This window comes from Diplotaxodon limnothrissa, linkage group LG2, assembly GCF_057381915.1.
Source record: "Diplotaxodon limnothrissa isolate DT_005_m linkage group LG2, D_limnothrissa_male_GT1.1, whole genome shotgun sequence".
Taxonomy (NCBI): Eukaryota; Metazoa; Chordata; class Actinopteri; order Cichliformes; family Cichlidae; genus Diplotaxodon; species Diplotaxodon limnothrissa.
This window is the reverse complement of record NC_140597.1, coordinates 36896882-36921875: the sequence shown is the minus strand read 5'-3', so window position 1 is coordinate 36921875 and position 24994 is coordinate 36896882. Positions and strand designations below refer to the sequence as shown.

The window sequence follows — 24994 nt, the reverse complement described above, 5'->3', positions numbered from 1 at the left end:
TCCCCAGAAGCATTTTACACAAGTATGTTTGCGTGTTTATTTAGAGGTATTACACTCGGTTCAGTATGTCTGCTGTCATTTGCAAACCTCCTGCAGTGAATAAACACATTCATACTCTAAATCCTTTGAACTGCCTGAAGAAAACGAAAAAAAGCAGCATTTTCTGTGCGCATACCTGAGCGTTAAGCTTGTAAAACCGCATATTGGTAACATGGAACCACTCATATGTCAACCTTCAGTTTGTCCTGCACAAGAAAAACAAAGAGTCTATTATGAATTGTTTGGCTTTAAGTGTAAAACATATCTAAAACACAAGATGTTAATGCTTTTGAATTAGATTTTAGTTACTACAGGGGCAGATATTTTCCATAAATGAAGCAAATTAATTATTCCTTTCCACTTAATTGGTTACCAGAGGCATCCTTTAGTTGAATGACTCATATGAATACATTTCCCTTGTCCTCAGTTTGGTTGTGACCTTTCTAGACACACAGCAAAACACAGCTACACACACACTTGTGCCCTTTGGGTGTCTGAAACCTTGACCTAGTTCAGTTTTTGTGTCTCTTGTTATAGTGTGCTCTGTTGTCCTTATTAATGACTAAAGTGGTTGCTTTAGCTTATTTTATAGGCTGTTTAGTGGTTTTTCTGATGCTTAAAACAGAACAATAAATTAGCAAAAAAAATTAAGAACTTATTTTAGGTCTCTTTAACCCAAAAAAACCCCAACCTTTTTTTAGCTTTATAAAGAGATGGACATGTGCTTGTATCTAATATAATATAGAATTTACCTGAAATTTTATGATTTTTAATGTAGTGGTACAACCACCTATATTCAAGAACCATCACTTAAATGATCAATTCAGTTCAGTTCAGTTCTGTTTTATTTATATAGTGCCAAAAGTAAAGACCCTACAAGAATACAAAGGAAAACAGAAAAACCCAAGCACTTCCCACTGGCGATAGTGGGAAGAAAGAACATCCTTTTTAACAGGAAGATTTAATATGTATGAAAACATGAATTTCATTAAATGACTGTGAATCAGTTTTTGAAAAAAAAAATACAAAATTGCATTTACATGTAATTCAGTGATAGCCTGTAAAATATGAAATATGTTTCATATACCTTATCTGGGTATATGAATGCCATGGCGAGCTGCTCAACCTCTGACCATCCACCATTCATTAGAACAGCTACCCTGACTTTCTGGTTTTTGTTTTTATTTTATGTATTTATTACATTTTCTTTTCCAAAGAGATAGTTACAGATAATTCTGCAATTAAATAGACCAGTATGTTGTGACGATCATTTTCCAGCAGCCAAATCAATTAACAATGCATCACAAGTCTATAAACAGTTTTAATAGCGAATCACCACACAAAGCCACTGAATATTCACAGCACCATACAAATATGTGATATGAAAGGCTTCTATTAAAAATGAAGATTGCACTCCATGTGGTTAGTCATCAATAATACATTAGGATCCTGCAGTACTGATTGTTTAATGTGTTGGTATTTAGTAAATCATTCAAATGATTTGTCTCATAAATACAAATGTCAGGTTATAATGCGTTTCTGTTTGTGTCAGTATAATTCTCTAAGTTGATGTTTTGCTTGCTGCACCAACAAGTTGCCTTGACTGTTCTCCTCCATCTGTTGGTCCTCAGGGTGCTGCAGAGCGAGTACAGGCGGCTTAAGTGGAAACACGAAGAGGCGGCATCAGTTCCCATGTTGACTGAGGCTGGAGAAGGAGGTCTCGGTTCACCTACAGCGGAAGGGCAGCAGGACGAGGAGCTCTTGGCTGAAGCACGGGTCCTCCGGCAACACAAGACTCGCCTGGAGACCCGTATGCAGATCCTGGAGGACCACAACAAACAGCTCGAGTCCCAGCTGCGCCGGCTCAGGGAGCTACTGCTACAGGTCAGCGGTACACCTCTGAGGGAGACCTGGAAAGGACATGAACAGTTCCTACAATGGATTTTATTTATTTAAAAACAATACTTGTATGTTTTTATGTGTACTTCTAAGTCTACCAACTAGGTTTTACAGGCAAATACTTTAGGTGCAGATCTTTAAAAAAAAAATTATATTAGACAAAGATTATCGCTGTAAATGTAAAATAAATTAATTTAGAAAAAAAGCTATTCAAACCTACCAGGCCACACGTGAAAAACAAATTGCCCTCCTTAAATCAAGAATTAATTGTGATTAACCACATTTTTTGGAAAGCTGCGCTCAGTTGAACTATAGCCACGCCCAGGTCTCATTACTGACAGACCTGTTGAATCACAAAAAGCTTAAACAGAATCTGTCTAACAGACTGAAGTGAAGATCTTTGGGAACATATTCTGTGTGCTGATGAGACAAAAGCTGAATTTTGTGGAAGGCCCGGGAATTCTGTTCTCTACCAGAAAATCCCAGAAGAGAATGTCCTGCCAGCTCAAGTTCAGTTGGGTTATGTAGCAGGATAATAATCAGAAACACACTAACAAGTCCACATCTGAATGGTTAAAAAAGAAAAATTGAAGGTTTTGGAGTGGACTTGTCAAATTCCCAACTTAAATCAGACTAAGATGTTTGGCATGATCTCAAACAGGCCGTTCATGCTTGAAAATCCTCCAGCGTGTGTGAATTAAAACAAATCTGCAAAGACGAGTGGTTTGCAGCGATGTGAAAGACTCATTGCCAGGTATCACCAGCACTTGATTGCAGTTCTTGCTGCCAAGAGTGGCACAACCAGTTATTAGGTTTAGGGGACAATTAGGTAGGTTTGGATATTTTGGATAGAGGACAAATATTTTGGCACAGCACTGTATAGTTCTTGCAGATTTCTGTAGCTGCAGTTTAAAAAAAGGGGCACAGAGGGAAATTTAACCTCACCAGTTTTCAATATTTGTATTCCTCACAGACAGCACAGATAGCAAAGTTCTTGAAATACACTTATAAAAGTACAAAAAGGCACACAGTGTTCATTTAAAAGAAGGAATGGGAGTACAAAGAAGTACAGTATGGAAGGAGTTAAGAAAGAGGATAAGCCTTAATACACTCTGGAGCATCATATAAAAGGATTTACTGCGGTGTAAAGGAAAGGTGTGGCAAAGAGATAGGCGAGTGGGAGCTGACACTCACAGTTACTGGTTACTATAATGGCAATGTGTAAATTGTTGTTAGTGGGAGTATCTAAACTGCACACTCAGGCCACAGAATAAAGAGAAAATGAAGGGAATAAATGACAGTAGGAGAAAGAACAAGAACGGGATCTGCATCTTCAGGTTAAAGAGAGCAAGAGGCACATATTCCTGGGTTAAAAACATAAAGGGAGGGAAAAAAGCTATTTGAATTCTTTTCTCTGTGGACCTATATCACAGTTTCATTTCCTCAGAAAATAAAATCTGTAGAATCTGCAGTCTGTAGTCTCTAGAAGTATATGTATGAATCCCTCCCAGTCTCTACAGAGACTCCTGTTTTGCAGCAGCTACTGAACTTACTCACCTCTGGAGTATTGCCACAGTGTTGCTAAAAACAATACGAACCATGGGAATGTTGCATATAAGATCTTCGAGAGTTACACTATCCCCCTTTGATTCTGAATTGAGGCATCCATTGTGGTGTCAGTCTGTTTTCTGCAATGCTTGTCTGTGCAGTGCAACTCCCTTTGGCTTTTACCTACCTATCAAAGCACAAATCACAGTAACCTGATGAACAGCTGTTGGGCAAAATTGCCTTTTTAAATATTTTTTCTCTGAGTTCTCATTTGAGGACTGCCGGCTGCCATTAAACATCACATTCATTGCTATCTGAAAGGCAAAATGACTCTGATGTCTGAAATATGATAGATATGAGGGGTTATTTAGAAAGAATGGTAATAAGTCTCTCCCAAAAGCAGCCCAAAGATGATTCAGAGGCCAATGGATCAGAACCATCAACCCTGTCTTCTCCTGTGTCTGGAGGAGGACACCATGGGGAGCCAGCTAGCAGAGAGACTACAGACACTGAAGCGGCAGGTCAGTGGCATGCAGCCAGGCTAAGATGAGGGCTTGACATATGCATGCATGCTAAATGTAAAACCTTATCTTTTCACTGAGAAGTAACATTTTCTGTGGCGGCTTGAATCCGTGTGTGTGTGTGTGTGTGTGTGTGTGTGTGTGTGTGTGTGTGTGTGTGTGTGTGTGTGTGGCAGGAGATGATTTGGAGCATGAGCAGGACACGGTGCTGCAGCTCCAGGAGGTCATTGAGCAGCTGAGAAACGTCTTCCCTTCAGAACCTGGTGAGTTTGTTTCGGCTACATGGATCTTTGCTGCTGTAGCACTCCACACTTCAGAGACAGCTTCTTTGCTCCCCCCATGGCCCTTGGGACCATGAGAGATGGAGAGGAGAGCAAATATGTACTAGTGTGGATCGATAGAAGGGGAGGGGGTAGGGATGGAAAGATTGAATGGCAGAGAGGAGAAGTAAGATAAGAGGGCGACTGCAGCAGAGAAAGACAGAGCGTGTCACTGTCACACACTTTGCCACAGTGCCCCACTGCATTTAAAATGCAATTTGCTGGGCAATCCAAAGCCTGCAATTTGAACAAAGAAAGGGATTATAATAATTATAGCCTTCTTAGTTATAACCAAGAACATTTCCTTGGTCCTTTGCATGTGCTCCTAAACTTGTTAACCCTTTTCTTTTCTTTAAATTCTCTTTTATATCCTAATTTCAGGCACCACATCACACATCTAACCCTGAGTGTGCCTGGAGGAGCAGAAAGAAAGCCTGAAAGAACGCCTGATGGCAGAGGGAGGAGCTCTATGCAGCTGAGGTCAGGCCACAGTACACCAGGCCATGTGACCACTGCAGCGGCAATGATACTTAGAGCTAACCCTCTACTGGAATTTTGTGCACTAAAAGCCTTTTTCATGCAAACTGCTAAAGGCTCACGCTGATGTCCTTTTGGCCAGGCTGTGCTTCATAGCTTCAGTGGCGCAGCCTGACACCATGTTAACGAGCCAAAGGAAACTAATGTTAGCAGCAGGTCAGGGAGAGACTAAAGTGATGGAAAATGCCCAGCCAAGACACTGTGTTTACCAGTATTTGTGTAGTCATTCAGAGGTGGGAAGCTTTATATCAGTCTGCAGCACAAATCAGACCTTCCGTGAAAAGAACCTCAAAAAAATGCAAAAAGGGAAAAGGAAGGACATCCATTGTTTCTATCAAAATGCCTGTATCTTCAGTGTGTGTTTCCCCCCCCCTCCTGAATGTGTTGTCATGGTTGTTATTTTTGTATTTTGAAACAAGGAGGTGAGCTAAAGCTTAACCGTGTAAGCTAGATCAGGGCTGGGCTGACTACATTTTATGTGGCTGCGTGGTGCAGACTGTCAAGGAGCTGACAGCACCCACAATGGGCTTATTTACTTTTTCAGAATGACACATTATCAGTTAAATCCATGACTTATTTGAGACAGCCAAAGTGCCCGCTAGCACAGCGCCTCTGTATGCACACACTGTGTTCCTCTAATCCTGTCTCACTGCTTGTCGCACTCATTGCTTGCCTCTCCTAAGTGAGCCCTTTACACCCATAGAGCACTAACTGCACTCAGTGTATGTGCACACACGTATGCTGCTACACACGCACCCCTATTTGCAATAGCCCCCACGCATCCACCCACATTATGCACAAATAACCAAATGGCTCCCTGCATGATCGATAACATGTGCTGTGATGTATCGCCAGAAATACACCATAGGCCAATTTCATAAAAATGGAGATCTATTTCATCTTGAAGGATATAAACAAGTTCTCAGTGGTAAGCTAATTTGTTTTGTGAATGGGATTGTGTTTTGTTTAGGAAATGTCTGCTGATAAATATCAGCATGCATGCCACTGCTCTGAGATCTTAGGGTTCTCCTGCTATGTGCAGACAGAAGGAAGGAGCTCCTAAAAGTTAAAGCTCCCCCACCCCTCGATATGCTAATTCCAAAAACTACAGGGGGGGTATAAGGCACACCAAGATAACTCAGTCCCACACCAGCTCCGTTCTTAATAATCCCTTCATTCCATGTAGATTTGAAAAGAACAATAGCTACTGACTCTGCATGTGTCATTTCCCCTCATGTTAATGCATACTTAATTGCTTTTAGATTTACAAAAGGATGTGTCGTTGATATAGTTTCACCCTCATCGTATCAAGCTCATAGGGTGCATTTTGTTCTAAACATAGCACAGTCAATTAATGCCTTAAAACCGAGCTGAATCCATAAAAGACAAGAGTTAGTCTTTCTCCACGTTTTCTTTCTTTTTTCATTATGCTTTAAATTCAGGGAAGGAGGTTGCGTCAGGAGTGTGTTTGTGCACTAGTGTCTGTCAGTCCCGGACAGACCTGTGGTTGATTGGAAGTGACAGCTGGAATGGAAAAGTGTGGATCACAGCATGTGAGCATCCATAGGGTGAAACCGGTTAAATAAGGCTTGTATGAGTGAACCCATGGTGCCGGGTATGCTTGGAGGGAGTAAAGATCTAAGAGACAAGAGAGGAAAGGCATAAAAAAAACAATCCATTTATTGCTTGAGGGCTGGTGGGAGAGATCCACTTTGATGTGCCTGCCACAGCAAAATCTCCAGAAGCAGGACTAAAGTTTGCCTGAAACAATGAAGCTGTGGTTCTGTGTGTTTCTCCGTACTCAAACCACCCCATTCTCATATACATTGAAGAATCCATGCTAAACTTTAAAAATATCATTCTGACCCCACATACATGAGTTTAAAACCCATGTGCTGCATTCATTATGGGATCTTCCTCCAGGCACATAGCACTCACATTTGACACCATCCTCCTCAGCACTCGTTGCCTGTTAGTTTTGATACCGTTGCTAGGGAACTGCCCCCAAGGACAAAGCTCCACAGGTTTGCAAGTTGGAAACGTGATGTGCCATTCATAATACAAATGCTAATAGCCTTAAGGGAAGCAAGAGAGGCCCTTGGTTCCCAAACACAGCTCTCCTTTTCTTCACGTCCACCTCCACTGAAGCCTGCCACTGTTAAGCTGCTGAAGATAGTCATTACTATTTGTTGAACCCATCTCTGCATCAGCACTGCTTGAGAATTTGTTTTGTTAAAGCTCTCGCAATTCAGAACAAAGAGCAGCTGCACAGCTCGTGGGAGAAAAAAAAAAGCCATGACAAGCGATGTTTATTCATAGACATTTATCTATTGGTATTTACACATCTCATTACACAGTGATGATTATCCATTGCTCTCAGTTGCTCCATACGTTTCTATGTGGGTACACAAGATGATGGCGCAGTGACAGGTTGTGAAAAAGAAGGGGAGACAACCCCCCCAGTAGGACTGCACATCAACAGTTGTCATGTTTATTTTAACACCATATAGTGGCGAAAGAATGACACAAACATATACGCACATAGACTAGGTAGTTATACTACAGGGTTACATTGCAATTCACAGTTTGTCCCAACATTTCACTCTGCTGCTGCTCGACACCGCCATCCAAATAAATGATGATGCGTGACTGTGTGATCATCTGAGGTCTCATCCGTGTGCACATTTCTTTACTCCTAGTGGCTTCCTGTTTTGCCCCACACACACTAACACACACTGCTCCCTGTGGCATGACTGAAGCCGGGTGAAAAAAGGTTCTCTACATAAGCCGGAGTCACCCCCAGAGGACACCGCTATCACTGCTCAGACTTCTGTTACTGCATGTAGCTTGCCAACATGCTCCACGGGCCCTGTCATTAATCTGCCGCCTCAGTGTCAGACCCTCCCTCCTGTGTTTACCAACACGCATCTAAATATGTAACAAGGACACATGCGCTTGTATGTCACGCAACATATATAAGTTTGTTACTCTAACACACTCGGTTTTTTTTCTGATGAAATGAGGTTTCTTTTCTTCTTTGTGTGTTCTTTTAAATCACCATTAATATACCTCATTAATCATAATGTTTGACTTCTTTAACACTTTTGATTTCCTGTTTTATTGTCCAGAACTCAAAACACTTCTTTTCGTCTTTTCTCTGGAGTTTTTAATCTGTATTAAAAAAAAAAGGGTTTCTGAAGAAAGGCTTTTTACTGTAATAACAAGTGGGTTACTGGCTGCTTTCTACTCTTTGTGTACAGAAATAAAAGTTTGTATTTGGCAAACTCCTTGTCTGCTCGTGTTATTGTTTTTTTTTGTTTATTTCATGTGACTGCAGTTATCCCTTTGAGATTTGAATAATGAAAGTTAACTCAGAATGGTGCCAAATACAGGCTGTTTTATATTAATTTTTCTTTTTGTGTTTATATTTGGATTTGTGTATGTCCCATTGTGAGGCTTGTGTGCTTGTCATTTTTTTTCTGACTCTGTTATTCAGTCTGCCCTCGACTTCTACCTTAAACCTTTGCTTCAGCGCAGAAAAAACGGCTCATTGGTCTATTCTGATGCAGTGCCACCCTTTTCTGTTTTAGCCCTGTTGGCTTTGTTCCCTGAGTTTGTTCTCTTTGGCTGTGGTGCAGCACTTGATTGACATTTTACCTTCTTTCTCGCCTTATCGCGCACTGATCTCTTGCTCGCTGCATTATCTTTGCCGGAGCTGGCGGGCGCAGGATCTCTATCTTTATCTATTGCTTGATTATCTGGTACACCCAGCCCAGCTTCATGAACCACGGCCTTCTCTATACTTTCATTATCTAACCCCTCTCCACTCGCTCTCCCACGCTCTGGCTCTTTATTACCCTGCTCTGCTTTCACATCTGGATTTTTCCCTGTTTCTGCACCATCCACCCCCTCTGTCTCGACAGGGGTGCATTTCTCTGAGCTTTCCATCTCCTGGCTCTTAGTGTCTTCAGTCTTCTTATCTACATTAATATCTGCTTTAGCTTTTCCTTCTGTGGCTTTTGGAGGAAATTTGACGTTCTTCTTTCTGGCTGCACTCGTGGGCTTGGTCCCACCAGGCCCCCACTTCTCCTGTGTTGTATCCCAGTAAGTCTTGTTCTGACTGGCATGCATAGAACGCATGCTCTGGCCCAGCTTCCTCAGTTCCTGCTGCACAAAGGGTTTAAACTTCTGGTCCAGTTTCTCCACCGTATCAAAGTCTCTTCGAGCTTCATCCTCATTGCACAAAGCAGCATGAGCCCGAGCCCTCTGGTACACTGCCTTGAAATTACCTATTGAGAAAAGAGAGCGAATAAGTATAAATGGCAATACTATTGACTCGTAAACACCACAAGAGGCAACAGGAGGTAAGAATGATTGGTAGGCCGGCAAGAGTAAAACTGGAAAGCCGTAAAAGTTGAAGATAAAATGAATACCACAGGAGTTAACTACACTGAATGCCAGCGGTGAGACAGGAGATGTAGTAGGAGGTGAACGCACGAGAGGAGTAAATGAACAGGAAAGAAACGCATAAAACAACCTTTTCAGATCGCCCTAACTGTTAATAATTCATCATAGCACAAACAAAAAGAAAACAATGAATTCATTTTTGACTGTGATGTCCATGGGTGGGAGCTGAGGGAACAAAAGATAGACACAGCTTTGCGGTTGTGAATGTTTGGTTTCTTCTTTCCCTGGTAAACACAAAGATCAAGGCTTGTTGCACTGTGAAGGCGAGTGTTTGCTGAGGGCTGGCAGGAGAACTTGAAATTTTTTAGCTTAAAAATGATAGGTTTTTTGGGGTTGTTTTTTTTTTTCTGTACGCACTAAACCGGGGTATATTTATATACTCAAGTATCTATTTCTATACCAAACTCAATTTTCACTCTAATATTACCTTTGTGTTTCTTCAGCAGCTTGGTGTTGAGCTCCACAACTTGCTGGTATTGTTTTAGCTCCAGCATGCACTGGCTGAAATTAAGAGTCAAAGGAAGACGCACTTTCTCCAGCGAATCCCAGTCCTCACCCTGTTGATCCACCTGCAGAGAAAAGAGAGTGGACATGAAAGCCGGGTAGGTGGGAGGGTGAGGGCAAAGGAGGTGGTAGTGATAGATGGCGAGAGAAATGTTGAAAAGATGAAACAAAGGTAGGGGCAAATATATAAAGCGTTGGGAGGCACGACGAAAAAGCTCGGATGTGGAAAATGATACCGGGAGGAGGCAGAGGAATTTAGAATGAGGAGAAATAAAGATGGAAGTGGGTGGGTTGAGGACAGCGGAGAGTTTGTTGTGTGTGAAAGGCATGAGGGAGTTAGACACAGAGGTGTGGCAGAAAGGAGAGTTTAAGAAAGAGAAAAGAAGAGCAGGCAAGCAGTGTGACAGTGATATCTCTGTGGATAGCTGTTATTTTCAGAGCACTTTCTCTGCTCTTCACTTTGCCAGCGTACCTACAATGCCACAGCTGCTCTTCAGTAAAAAAGCAACAATGACAGATGATTACAGTTTACAAGCCACAGTGAGTCGCGGTCCTTTAGCAAGACTACTCTCTGGCATGTTCGACTATTCATCACACTGAGTGGATTGAACCGGTGGCTGTTAATGTGGTATGTCCATCTGGGTACTGTCATCGCAACAAAAAGCTCTATTTTACATTCAATTGCCTGGAAAAGACAACACAATTACTTGAACGCTTTTACAAACCCTCACTTAATCACCAATTACTTACTTTATTTTGAAGGCAGTCCACATATTCTATAGCCTCCTTGAACTTTCCAGAAGCTTCTTGAAAGTGGTTCTCTTTAATGAGGAAATTTCCCTCATTCTGCAGCAACATGACCAGTCGTAACATCTGCTGCCAGTCCTTGCCTTCTGTTTTATTGCAAGTGTTTAAATTCACTGCTTCTTCTTTGGTAACTGTTCCCTCAGTCAGTGCAACCTTATTTTCCCCGAGGTTCTCTTTGTGAACTTCTGCATATTCAGGGGGAGATTCTTCGGAACCACCTCCCACTTTATCATTTGCCGCTGTTGTCACACTTTCGAGATGTTCTTGTTTTCCCTCTTCTATCTCTCCTGTCTGCTTCTCCTCCTCCTCATCATTCCTCTCTGCCTCCCCCACTTCTTTTGCGTTTTCATTTTTCTCTAGCTTGTTCCAGTATTGCTCCTTCTCCTCCCAATATTTCTCCTTCATGCGCTCCGACAGGGCCTTCAGCTCTCGATGGATGAGGGACGCCAAAGTGATGTCAAGCTGAGCCACCATGTTGAAGTCTCTCCGGGCCTCCTTTTCATTCCACACAGCAGTGTGGGCTTTGGCTCTTTTGTAGTAGCCTTTGACACAGTCTACGAAACAGAAAAGGCAAGAAACAACAACACAGTGAAATAATAACTGCAAAAAAACGTAAATCAATCTGATATGCACGTTGAAGCACAGGTGGTTATTTATAAGCTTTTAGGACAGAGAGTAGGTGTGACCTGTTAGTTCTCATCTAAACTAAATCTGCAAAACTCTAATAAACCCTAAAAAAAAATAATTCTGGAAAGCTTATTTGCTTTCCAGAGTTGAATGAGATATGGTGCAACTAATGAAAAGCTGAAGCTACATCTAGTGGGTTAGCTGAGCTTCATACAAAGACTAGAAACAGAGAAAAACAGCAAGCTTGGCTCTGCCCCATCCACTTCTACAGCTCACTAACAACCCCATTGTGTATTTGTGAGAAAAAAGACTAAAAAAATGTAGTTTTATTAGATCAAACAACCAAAATACAGCGCATTAATTAGGTAGCTTTAGAAATGACTGTGGAGTGACCTTTGAATCGAGTCAGGCTAAATGTTTCCCCCTTATTAGAGTGTTTGTGCTAAACTAGCTGGCTGTACGTTTTATTTAAAGAACCTCGTCTATGAAAATCATATTTTTGAAAGTCAGTATGGCTTCCCCAGAACTGCAGTGTTCCAATGACAAACTCAAAAACAGAGATTCAGAATGTACTGCGCATTTGCTGCTCATCCTTTGCACCCTTGTAAGTTGTTCTTTTTATAACACTAATAGTTTTAACATTTGATACTTATATGTTAAACTTCTCTTTCAGTCTTTTTCAGAGTGTCATGCTCCATGTGAGGCTGACCTTGTGTAATTTACGAAATGCTTCAATCTTGTGTGTTGAGGCAGTGTTTCATAAATAGCAAACAGCGGAATCCAATCTTGGTGGGTCTAAGAGTTTGGTAGCGTGAAAGCTAATGTTGTCAGTGTAGACTTATTTCATTTAAGCTCAGTGTAGCTGCTGCTGTGCAGCATTGCCATGTTAGGAGGATGTCAAGATGCTGAAAATTGTTGTACTTTAGGGGAAAATAATCATCCACGTAATATCTAAAAGGACAAATAGGCATGGAAGTGTAAACACAGGCCTGTTATTTTACTCTCCTTTGATATTCTCTAGACTGAGTACACCTAAAAATCTCAGACTTACAAAGCATCATTATGAGACCTTACTATAAGTGCACTAAAAGCTTCCCAGCGAGTATTAAATTGCCTAAATTATTTGTTTTGTTTAGTTTTTAAAACCTAGCACCTAGTCTTTGTTTTCTATGCTTGAGGGTGTGTGTGTGTGTGTGTGTGTGTGTGTGTGTGTGTTCCAGGAATTTTTCTCTCCCCTGACCCAGCAGAGCAGCAGCCTCACTGTACAGCATATCTCCTGCTTTACAAATTGAACACTGGGTTTTTCCTCCTGTGCTTAACAAAACGTTCAGTTTTGAAGTTTGGACCACCACTGTGCACAGGGAGTGTGCAGGGGGCAGATGGAGGTAGTAGTAGCTGATGGAGGAGGCAGGAAAGAATTTGCATATTCACAGATCTACACATATTAAATGAGACAAAGGTGTTGAGTTACAGCTAAGCCAAATCAAGGCATAACAGTGTTTTTTGTTTTGTTTTTTCATGCGAAATAAGATGAACAGAGATGGGTTTTGTTTTTTTTCAAGCATTTAATTAAAGACCACATAGTGAATAACTGCATTTCCCAAATTGGAAAGTGCAGACATGTGGAAACACCATGCGAACACATTGCAATGCCCCTGTTTGTGTTTAGTTTAGATAGACACATATAATTGAATTTTCCTGTTTCTCTGCATTTAATTTCCCTCTACGCTAAATCTTCGTTCAGCCAGCAGTTAAACAGATTTCACTGTCGCCTCTGGCAAAGCAGAGACAGTGCAGTGATCCTTTTCTAAAGAACAAATGGGTTGAAGGGATGAATCAGCAGCCGAGTGGCTGACAGGAACTCATGCAGACAACGTGATACTGATGACAGGAGGAACAACAACAGCACGAAGAATGCAAGCAGAGTGGTGAGCAAAAGGAGACGGAAGTGTGAAATGAAACTAAGACACAGCTAGAAAAGGACTGGAGAAATGAAACTGAGGACAATAAGAGAGGAGAAGAGTAGAAGAAGGTGTATCAATGCTTGTGTGGGGGCTACATGCTTCTAAGCTTCATAAAGAGCCCTGCAGCTTTGTGACAAGTGCTCAAACTGGGTCGGGAAGCCCAGAAAATCCTGCCCACCATATCCATGCTAAACTTTTGTGCTCAGTTTACACATCTCCTTCTATTGCCCCACATAGTGTTGTGTTTGCATCATTTCAAAAGACATTACATTGCATACACTACTTTCCAAAAGACTTACAGTATCTTTTCCTTACAACCTAGTCTTCTCCTTACACCATGAGTACTTTTTTTGTCCTTAAAGGAAAGGTAAGTCACCATAATGTGATAAACAGATTTATAGCCCCACATCACAAATAATGCAAAAGTCAAATACACAACACTGGGGAAGTGGAAACCCCAGACTGGGGAGAAGAGAGTAAAATAAAGACTGCCTCAACATGGGCATAATTCATGAGGCTCTGAAGTGAAGGCTGTGCCAGCATAAGAGGCTCTTCTAGGATTTTGAGCAGCCATGGGTATGACACTGCAATTCCCGGGACTGCTGCAGCTTTAAAATTGTCATTAACAAGAAACAGTTGCAACATGCAGTAAAACCAGTGCAGGCATCAGATTCTCACCTGGCAGCTTTTTACAAGATTTTGAAATGACTGTTTTTGTTAAGCCTGAATCGAGAGGTGCAAATTAAACTGATAATGATGACGGTTATAAAGAGTGAATTGATATTATCCCAACTTAGTTTATGAGACTAAAAAAATAACACCAGGAGGGATCTATGTGAAGGCCATCTGGGTTTCCTTCAGATTTAAAATTCATGCATCAGAGTGGCATCAATCTTCCTCTGTCTTGTCAAGAAAGCAAATAGCCAAATGTATCAAAATGTCAAAATTCCTATAAGTCAGTTACAAACGAAAATGTTAATTATTTCTAGAAAAGTCAAGAATACAATAATGCGTGCAGTTATGTCGATGTTATAGGACATTCTCGAGGATATTCTGGTCAAGCTTGCTCTGAATCACTTTGCATGAATGACACTTAGACTTGCAGGTAGAATTTTTATAAAGAAAACAAACCTCTTCACTGACATGTATATGCAAAAACAGCTCTAAAGTCTTAAAAATAGAAAAAGATTTCTGTCAAATGTAAGATTTCTTTATTTTTACAGCTCTGGAAAGAATAAAAGATTTGGAATCATTTTAAATAGTAATGGCTCTCATGCGTAAATTATGCTAGCCCAGCTAACAAAGGCTGATGATAGCAAGAATTGGAGCTTATCCCTCCCCCTTTCAAAGTTTGGGCACAGCAGTACCCTGGAGGTTAGAGAACTATGAGCATATGGTATCATTGCTGGTTCAAATCTCTGGAGGGAAAGAGTGAATAACAGCCGTGCACTGCTGAACTACTTCTGTGCACAGGATTAAGCTTGCTGATGCAACCGTGCAAATGTGAATCTAGGTGACAGGAAATATATAAAAGTGTGCCCTGTTGATTCTCCTGAAAAAAGTCAAATTAAAGATGTTTCTTAACCAGAAATGATGAGAATAATCAGAATAAACCCTCACAATTCTTCTTTCTCCAGCATGTTTCTTTACCTTTGTGTTTCTGCAGCAGCTCATCCATGTGCTCTATGACTTCATAGTACTCCTCCAGCTCCAGCATACACTGGCAGTAGTTCAGCTCCAGGGGGACAATCATTCGACCTAGGTTAATGTAGTCTATATCACCTGGCATCTCCTACACAAGAATGCAGATTTAAAAGAAAAACAACATGTTCATTCAACACTTGCTTAGTAGTTATACGGTGCACATGAAAAGTATTCTCAGTTCTCCACTTGTTCCACATTTTGTCATGTTACAGCCTTATTCAAAAATCAATTGAATTTATTTCTCACCTAAAAATTCTACACACAATAACTCATAACGACAAAGGGAAAACCTTTACTTGAAATTCTTGCAAGTTTATTAAAAATAAAAAACAAAAATACAAAATGCACATAAGTATTCACAGCCTTTGCTCAATACTTTGTTGAAGCACCTTTGGCAGCAGATACAGCCTCAGGTCCTGTTGAGTAGCTTGACACTCCTCTTTTTGGGTAGTTCTTCCCTGCAGGATCTCTCAAGCTCCATCAGGTTGGATGGGGAACATCACTGAACAGTCATTTTCAGCTCTCTGAGAGATTGTCACGGTGTTTCTAGTTTTCTTATGTTCTCGTTTTACTATTGTTTAGTTTCGTTCTTCCTGGTTTAATCATTTCTATTTCTGTTGTGTGTTGTTGTTCATTTAGTCTGTTCTCATTTGTGCCTCCCTGCGTAGTCTATCGTGTATGTTTAGTTCTGTCTCCGTGGTCATTCTTCTTCCATGTTTATCAGTTTGTTACTCTTGTCTCTGTGCTCCGGGTTCGTGCTTCCCTTGCGTTTCCCCAGTTAGTCATGTCTCAGTGTCAAGTCTGTGTCTGTGAGTGTCTCTTGTTTTGCTGTTTTAATAATTATAAGAATTCAGTACATTTAATTATCATTTTTACTTTACCAAGCGTTTAAGGCCAGCTATCTGTAAGCCACAACATGAAACCTTCAAATATGTCTAAAACTGTTGTGTGTTCACTTTAACATAACTTTTCTTCTCCCTAGAGCATTGCGCTATCCTCACACCCCACCACCCACCTTCTCTGCTCTTATCTAAGACAGGTCTCCTTTTTTTTTCTGCTGCCTGCCTCCCACCCGGCTGCATGTAATCAGGGACACCATGAAGCAGAGCAAAACAGGAAAACAGGAATGTCCCACTGGAAAAGAAGGAGCTGCATGTCCCAAAAACCCCAAATCCTGAAGAGACCTCAGAATTCACAAGCTTCCCCAGTACTCATTTTGCATGCCCCTCCCCACACAAACACACAGACAGATTCACACAAACAACACACACACCCTGCCTACATCCCACCTTTCTTCCAACCGCTCTTCACTCACCCTAGACTGGACAGTTTTTAGCAGCAGGACAGCTTCTTTGTACTTGCTGGCAGCATCTCTGTATTTCTTCTGTTGGACCAGAGCATTGCCCTGCATGTGGAGAACTGGCACTGTCTGCAGCTTTTCATCCTTTTCCATCATCCACGACTCTCTGTGGTAGGACATGGGGTCTCCTACCTGCATAGGAGAAGAAGATAAATGATGCAAGTGAATTTTAAACAGGCACTAAGCATGCGTGATAAATTTGTCTATTTTATTACAGTTATTTAAAGCTACAGTTAGTAGTTATTTCAGTCCACCAATAGCAATAATAATTGTTTAACTTTAAACTTTGCTTATATACTTTCAATTTGTGATAATGAAACTTTTACTTAGGTAAAGGATCCATTTTTGGAGACTGAAGAAGTCATTTTGATGAGTTGCAAAACATTTCTCCCACTGAAACGCTAGGTCCAGATAAATAGAATCAACTTTTTGGAATTTCTTTACTTGGATCATTGAGCATGCATCAAGACATTTCATAAAGTATCTACATTTTTCCACTGCTGAAGATTTGTCAGCTGATGTGAAACAGAAATAATGTTAATGCACTGCCAGCAATACTGGACTCGCTAATTAGTCTCAAGCTTGTTTGGGAAAATATAATATTTCAAAGCTGAATGTTTTAGACAGAGAGGCACTTTAGTCAGTGCTGTCAGTAAATTTTAGAAAAGCGTAAGCTGGTGTAGCGTAAGCTAAAAAGTGGGAGAAGCTGTTCATTCTCTTCTTCCGCTATTCACTGTCACTGTCACAGATGCTTACCTGCAGCAGCTCCATAATAAATATGAGCGGCTGAGGAGTCCGCATCAGCTCATCCAGCTCCGGGAAACCCGTGGAGTGATAGTGGAACAGGTTTCCCATTCCGCACATGTGTCTCTGACCCTCCAGAGGGTCTTTCCCTTGAGCGATCAGTCTCATTCCCTTGGACACAATGGGGTACAAGCCTGTGTGCTGTGAAATTAGCACATCAACAAAATCATGCACGCAACATCTAGAATAAAACACAGAAGCACTTAATCATGCTAACCCTCTGGTTCTGGCAGCCCGTGCCAATCAGCCGTACAAGAAAAAACACAAGAAGTCGCAAAATTTTACTTGCAAATTACATTTTCCTCCAGAAGGAAAAACAGAAAAAAATTGCACAAAGAGATTGCTTTGTTTATGTTTATATTACTGAGCATGTTGGAGGCTACAGAACGTTGATTCATGTGCATTATAATGAGGAGTAAAAGCTTCCCTTTCCCAGTCATGAACACTTATTACATCCTCTCAGGGGCCGGATATCTCAGAATGTGTGCGTGCGGTTTGTAATCCAACTCACAATGGCATCACACCAGAACTCAGCCACCTCTCCAACACGCATGGACGTCAACAGGGTCTCCCAGACTTCCATCTTAAACATCTTTCCGACAAAGATCTCTGCCGGTCTGCCAGCTAGTCGGCTGTCATCAATGACTGTCCTCTCGAAGTTGTCCAACAGTGTCTGGAAGTGGAAAACCAGCTTGGAAAGTGGGAACAGGGAGAGTACAAGAGATTAATGGCACAAACTACAGTCAGTGGAGACTTCACTAGACATATAAAGTGGCCACTGATTTTTCAACAAAATATTTAATATACAGTGTGGTGAAAAACATTTAGCCCTTCCCTGATTTCTTAGCTTTTTGCATTTTTGTAACATTTGCATATTTCATGAAAAATCAAGTTGTTTACAAAACAAGACAAAGATAAGCTGCTTGAGTATAAAATACAGTTTTGATGATGATTTTATTTATTAAAGGGGTAAAAGCTATCTAAACTTAACTGGGTGGAAAATTAATTGTCCTCTCTTGTTAAATCAGGAATTAGTTCCGATTAACTTTTTTTTTCCACTTTCACACCCAGCCTGACTGCTGCCTTTTGAATTGAGAAATAGAAGCAATCTGACAAAGTAAAGAAGTCGAAAAGAGCCCAAAAACGTAAGAACAGACGAAAAACAAAGTCCCTGACATCTAAGTCATTTATAACGCTTTGAGACTCCACAATGGGAGCCATTATCCACAAATAGAGAAAACTTGGAACAGAGGTGAACCTTTAAGCAGTGGCCAGCCTACAGAAATTACTTCAAGAGCATCAACTAATCCAGGAGCTCAAAAAGAACCCAGAACAACATCTGAAGGACTGCAGGCCTCACTTGCCACAGTTAAAGTGTTCATGATTCAACAATAAGAAAGACGGGGGAACAATGGCATCCATGGGAGAGTTTCAAGGTGAAAACCATTGCTGACCAGAAAGAACACGAAGGCTCGTCTCACCATTTGCTATAAAACTTCTTAACTGAAGACATCCTGAAGACTTTTATAAATATATTATGTCCCATTGCACCTGGATGACTTGCTGTAATTCATTGAACCATACATTTTTTTCTCTTTCAGAAAATCTTAAAGGAGAATGTCCAGCCATCATTTTGTCCCAAGCAAACATGGGTTATCCAGCAGGACAATGAGGAATTCCACCTCTGAATGGCTCAATAACAACAATATGAAGGTTTTTGAGAGGCCATAAGTTAACTCATTCACTGCCATTGACGTCTATAGACGTCAATGGCAGTCAACGTAAGTTGAACTGAAGCCCACCAGCAGTAAAAGTAGACCTGCAAGGAGGTGCAGGGTTTGCACACGTAAGGGATTGCGCAGTGAGACAAAAATGTGGTGCAAGTCTTGTTGTGTTTCACTGCCAGCCATTTGAAAATGGCTGGCAGTGAATGAGTTAAGACATAAATCCATACTTTGAGATGACCTCAGAACACCTCTAATGTGGCTGAATTACAACAGTTCTGCAAAGAAGAGTGGGACAGAAATTCTCCACAGAGATATGAAAGACTCATTGCCAGTTGTCACAAACGCTTGGTTACAATTCTTGCTGCCAACCAATTTCTAGTTTTAGGGGGCAATTACTTTTCCACATAAGCCTAGGTTTGGATACGTTTTTTCTCTTGACAAACTGAATCATCATTTAAAAACAATATTAAAATTAATTTGACCACCTGAAACATGTAAATGTGACAAATATGTAAAAATTATATATATATCAGAAATATGTTTTCACAGCACTATACAGAAATAATAATTTTAAAAAATATCTTTGTCTGCAAATACTTACATCACCACCTAAATCTTGAAAGTTTTCTTAAATAATTTCCTGCAGTCAATATAAAGGATCTACCACATCTTCTCAAAGCCTATTGATTGTCCTTTTCTAGTGAATGTTAATTTGTTCCATTGATTGCAAGCTTTAAAAGCCCATTAAATCAGTGGCTAAAACAAAAATAGTTTTGAATTACAACAAGAAAACTAAAAAGCCCCCTTTGTCATTTCCAAATAAAAACAAAATCCAATTTAACTTGAAAATTATTTTCTTGTATATTTTGTAAATATAATTTACAGTAAGTACTTTTAAACTGAATGACATACATGATATATTTCAGACATCATCTGTTTGCGTGCATCTAAGAGTCGTCAAGGTTTTAGCATCACCCTGACTTAAAAATAATGTTGGATCTGTGTAACCTTATTTATAGCCTGACAGATTGCGTGTAATCGCAACAGTCTGATAACTGTGTGAACAAATGGGAATCACCTCACTGGGGAGGGAACGCACACATCCACACACGCGCGCACAGGTAAATGGAAATTCATGCTGGCATTGTCATGGAAAATATTTGTCACAGTGTCCAGGCTCGGTGCCATATGGCTGGATGTGACTAGGAAGGGAAAAAGTCGGAAACCAGCAGATCAGTGGAAGCACAGAAACAAAGATACAGTGCCAAAAAACATGTTGCAATTTGGTTGACCAAATGTTTGCTCTGTGTGCATGAGCCAGATACGGAATAAATGTTCTAACTTCATGAATAATTCAACAGAATCTAATTGAAGTGGGCATTGCAACACACAGCTAAAAATAGACACCCAAGATAGAAATCCCCCCCCCCCCCCCCGTGGAACATGAATTACTCCACAATGGTTATTATTGTACACACAACCAGTGTCATCAACACTGCGTGATAACCTACCCTAACGATTAGGTTATCACGTTAACTGCAATTTAGAATACCTTTGTCCCAGGTGGAAAGTGAGGCAACGGTCCACTGCCTCCTGCCAGAATTTTCTTCCTGACACCTGGATAGTTGAGAAGGTATGTCTCCTCCATTGCCACGCTGGGAAACAGAAAAGTGTGTTTTCGAAATGTCTTTCTCCCTCTAGCTGTGTTCTTTTGACTTTCTGATTAGCCTAGTGGCAAGAGTCTTGGCTAGTTTGCTGCTCTCTGACAGATGGTAGGATTAGACAGGGTTTGGAGATGGCCACTTTAATCTGAGGAGCTAATCCCTTGCCTACTCCGGTGATTGGTGGGGGCAATCCCTGTTGGAAGGAGAAGGGAGAGGCGGGGATGACCGCTGAATCATGTGGATGAGAAAGGCCGAGATCGGTCTGGAACAAGTAAAGATCATTCTGGAGGAAGAGTGCTCTGATGACGCAGTGATGTCCTAAAGATGCAGCTGTCCCTCAGCTGGGAGGCAGAGGGTGTAGAGAGAGCATCCTTCCAACTAAATCTGGCCTTAGGCTCCAAAGTATTTAAATACTTTTATTGTTAATCAAACTTTTTTTTTTTTAGATTAGATTGTTCTGCTACTTTTATTTATATTTATATTTAACTTCATTATCATTTATTTATCTGGGCAAAAGTCTAATTGAGATCAAAATCTCTTTGCCAAGAGAGACCATGAGAGCACAGGAAATTACAACCAGTACAACACATAAACATGTAACAAAGAAACAAATACAATATTTTGCACAGACAAGTGCAAAATATTGCACTTGTCTGTGCAATATTCTGTTCTAAATTTGGGGACAAACGTTTTTATATTACTGTAAGAGTGTATGACGTATTGGTTGAGGTTGAGGTTTTTACACATATAGAAACGCAGATAAGAAGGCACCAGTCCAAGCAGAGATTTATAGATAAAAGCCAACCAATGGGAAAGTCTGCAGATATAAAGAGATGGCTATTTAGTTGCCCCGGTGTGGGCGATTGTGGCTCAAGAGTTGGGAGTTCGCCTTGTAATTGGAAGGTTGCTGGTTCGAGCCCCGGCTTGGACAGTCTCGGTCGTTGTGTCCTTGGGCAAGACACTTCACGTGTTGCCTACTGGTGGTGGTCAGAGGGCCCGGTGGCGCCAGTGTTTGGCAGCCTCACCTCTGTCAGTGCGCCCCAGGGTGGCTGTGGCTACAATGTAGCTGCCATCACCAGTGTGTGTGAATGGGTGGATGACTGGATATGCAAAGCGCTTTGGGGTCCTTAGGGACTAGTAAAGCGCTATATAAATACAGGCCATTTACCAAACAGATAACAGTGATGTAAATGATTTCCACAGCCAGTGCAGTATTTAAGCTCTTCAGGTACTGGTCAGGTGCAATCATAAAAAGAAGATCACCACAACATAATAAAGGTAAAAAGATGTAAAATGTTGCATAAATCAAGTGTTTCTTCACTCACTTTAGGTTTCATCTTGGACGCAAACCTTTAAATGCGAGTAGTAAATGCTCATTTCTGATCTTTAATGATACCTGGAGACTTGTAAGATGTGGCCATTTCACTTTGAGCCCCTTGAATGTTTTGATCTTTAGGGTAGAAAACAACTCCGTCCATCCACTTCTCCTTTTCAGGGTCATGGGGGTCACTGGAGCCTATCCCAGCTATCTAAAGGTGAGAGGCAGGGTACATCCTGGACTGGTCACCAGTCTGTAACAAGGCTAACACACAGAGACAGACAACCATTTACACTCACCTTTTCACACCTATGGGCAATTTAGATTTTTCAATTAACACATGGTATTGAACTCAGGACCTTACTGTGAGGCAACAGTGCTAACCACCATGCTACCACGCTCTTTAAGCTTAAAATACATTAAAGTGTGTGACATAGTACTGATTCTGAGCCAATAAACAAAACTTGTAGCTGAGATAGACTATTCACGCACATATATAGGACATCTATTTCAAGGACACTTAAAATAACATTCTGTAGTACACTCTTGAGTCAGATGAAAACCAAGCCCCTATTGTTGCTCATAACCGGTAGTTTCACCCTCTTACTTGAGCAAACCTGTCTCAGGCTTGATTGGTACCTTCTCCCAGTGAAGAGGTTCAGCTCTTTCAACAGATGTTCAGTGGGATTAAAACTGGGATTCATAGCAGGGCACCACATAAAGGTCACCTTCTCAACCCGTGTGGAGAGCTTTTAAATGTATACTTTGGGTCTTTTATACGATTGGAGGAGCCATGACCTGCAAGTGAGACCGAGCTTTGACAATAGATATGTTCCACCTTGATACTTGATGCACTGTGCCGTGCAATGTTCGATGTGATTTGTGCACAAGCCCGTAACATGTCTTTTACTAAAAAGGAGGCAATTCATTTTTCATAGTGAAGATTGTGTCCTTTTCATGAAACTTCATTTCAGATTCTGTTTTCCCTCTGTGAACCCAGAGCTGATGTAACTTACCAAAAAGCTCTTAATCATGTTTCATCTGTAAAATGACTTTCAGAAATACTGGCTTGTCAACATGAGCTTTTCTGTTTTCTCTTTTAAAAGCGGGGTCATCGTGGGTCTCTCCCCATACACCTGCTTTGATCTCGCCGGCTTGTTATATGTGTTTCGACTCTGACTTTATTTGGTTCTTCTTCCTTTTTGTTAACATGTTAAATCTTTCAGTTGATTTTTGTCTGTTGTGGTCGTTTCTCATGAGGTTAGCAATGGTCCCGCAGACGTTGAGCCTCCGAATAATATTACAAATTGTTATCATAAAAACATCAATATGCCTTGAGATGGCCATGCAGCCTTTACCTCGATTTCTTATGGTGCACACAACACCGAAAAACATCCATTTGGAGACTTGAACTATTCTGTTAAACACAGTCCCAGATAGCCTGTATTAAACCTGCACTTGTATTGGCTTTTGCTACGGGTTAAAGTTAGGCCAGTCTGGTGTGCTGACAGGCAGCTTTGTTAAAAAAAAAAGAGAGTTGTCAGACACATAATATATATGTGAAGATCTACAGGAAGATATTTGTGTTCACCCTCCCTTCACTTCCAGCTCCAACAACTTTTGTCAACGTGCTGCAGTGGAAGATTTGTGATCTTGTGATTTGTGAATAATTACGCACACCCCACTTTTCAGTTATTTATTTGTAAAAAATGTTTGGAATCATGTATGATTTCTGTTCCACTTCTCACGTGTACACCACTTTGTGTTGGTCTTTCACGTGGAATTCCAATAAAATTGATTCATGTTTGTGGCTGTAATGTGACAAAATGTGTGAAAGTTCAAGGGGGACGTTCAAATCCTTGTTAGCCCATATCACATGAAAAGAAAAAGGCCCAGATATCCTAAACTAGACTTTATATATATATTATGTAAGGTGTGGATATATAAATATATGTACATATACTCTGTATATATGTTTATGGACAGGTATGCAATGTAGTGACAACTAATATTGCATAATACTGCACATAAAAGCTACTACTAATATGGTGTATTGTAGGCTGCAGGTACCGTACTTTGTTGTTGAGTCTGACAACGATTGGAAGGAAAGACCTTCTCCTGGTTCTCTCCTGTCTCCTGAATCTCTCCTGGTTGGGGGTTGGCGGAGGGTATGTTTGCACAACAAAAGCAGGAGAACAATGGAGCTGTAGGCCTCTCAGCGGGGTGCTAGGAGGTGTTAGGTTCAGGGGAATTTACGCAAATTTACGCAGGGTCAGTAAATCTAGTAGTAGGGACTTACACCAGGAAAAAAAAGGGTCAGTAATTCTAGTGTTAAAGGTACTTTACAACAAAAAAGCTCAAATTTAGCAGTCAAAGTCTTTGCTACTTCTATATCTACGTCCATGAAAATATAAACACAAACAAATTTTAAAGAAGAAAACCAATTCCAGTGACATTAAAGGTATACGTAAACTATCCTGGCATGACTTAAACCCAAATCCCTCAGTGGAAAGTACAGTGGGGCAAAAAAGTATTTAGTCAGCCACCGATTGTGCAAGTTCCCCCACTTAAAATGATGACAGAGGTCAGTAATTTGCACCAGAGGTACACTTCAACTGTGAGAGACAGAATGTGAAAAAAAAATCCATGAATTCACATGGTAGGATTTGTAAAGAATTTATTCATAAATCAGGGTGGAAAATAAGTATTTGGTCACCTCAAACAAGGAAAATCTCTGGCTCTCACAGACCTGTAACGTCTTCTGTAAGACGCTTTTCTGTCCCCCACTCGTTACCTGTATGAATGGCACCTGTTTGAACTCATCATCTGTATAAAAGACACCTGTCCACAGCCTCAAACAGTCAGACTCCAAACTCCGCCATGGCCAAGACCAAAGAGCTTTCGAAGGACACCAGGAAAAGTATTGTAGACCTGCACCAGACTGGGAAGAGTGAATCTACAATAGGCAAGCAGCTTGGTGTGAAAAAATCAACTGTGGGAGCAATCATCAGAAAATGGAAGACATACAAGACCACTGATAATCTCCCTCGATCTGGGGCTCCACACAAGATCTCATCCCGTGGGGTCAAAATGATCATGAGAACGGTGAGCAAAGATCCCAGAACCACACGGGGGGACCTGGTGAATGACCTGCAGAGAGCTGGGACCAAAGTAACAAAGGTCA

The 24994-nt window shown here is 40.9% G+C and overlaps 2 protein-coding genes across 2 annotated transcripts in view; one reads left to right on the top strand and one right to left on the bottom strand.

Annotated features, from left to right (window-relative positions):
* Positions 1-5122, top strand: part of drp2 (dystrophin related protein 2) — an 85373-nt gene extending 80251 nt beyond the window's left edge. Inside the window, exons 21-24 of the mRNA XM_085363269.1 lie at positions 1671-1923; positions 3890-4007; positions 4184-4270; positions 4709-5122. Of these exons, the coding sequence (XP_085219395.1) occupies positions 1671-1923; positions 3890-4007; positions 4184-4270; positions 4709-4728 (478 nt within the window). The 3' untranslated portion in view covers positions 4729-5122. The remainder of the gene's footprint in view (positions 1-1670; positions 1924-3889; positions 4008-4183; positions 4271-4708) is intronic.
* A 3297-nt stretch (positions 5123-8419) lies between these two features.
* On the bottom strand, positions 8420-20476 carry LOC146639066 (uncharacterized). Its single transcript, XM_085372937.1, has 8 exons — positions 20381-20476; positions 17613-17792; positions 17054-17242; positions 16253-16429; positions 14884-15025; positions 10586-11196; positions 9759-9900; positions 8420-9153 (listed from the first exon to the last, which is right to left on the bottom strand). Exons 1-8 carry the CDS (start codon positions 20474-20476, stop codon positions 8420-8422), a joined length of 2271 nt encoding a protein of 756 aa, XP_085229063.1.
* Positions 20477-24994: the final 4518 nt, after the last annotated feature.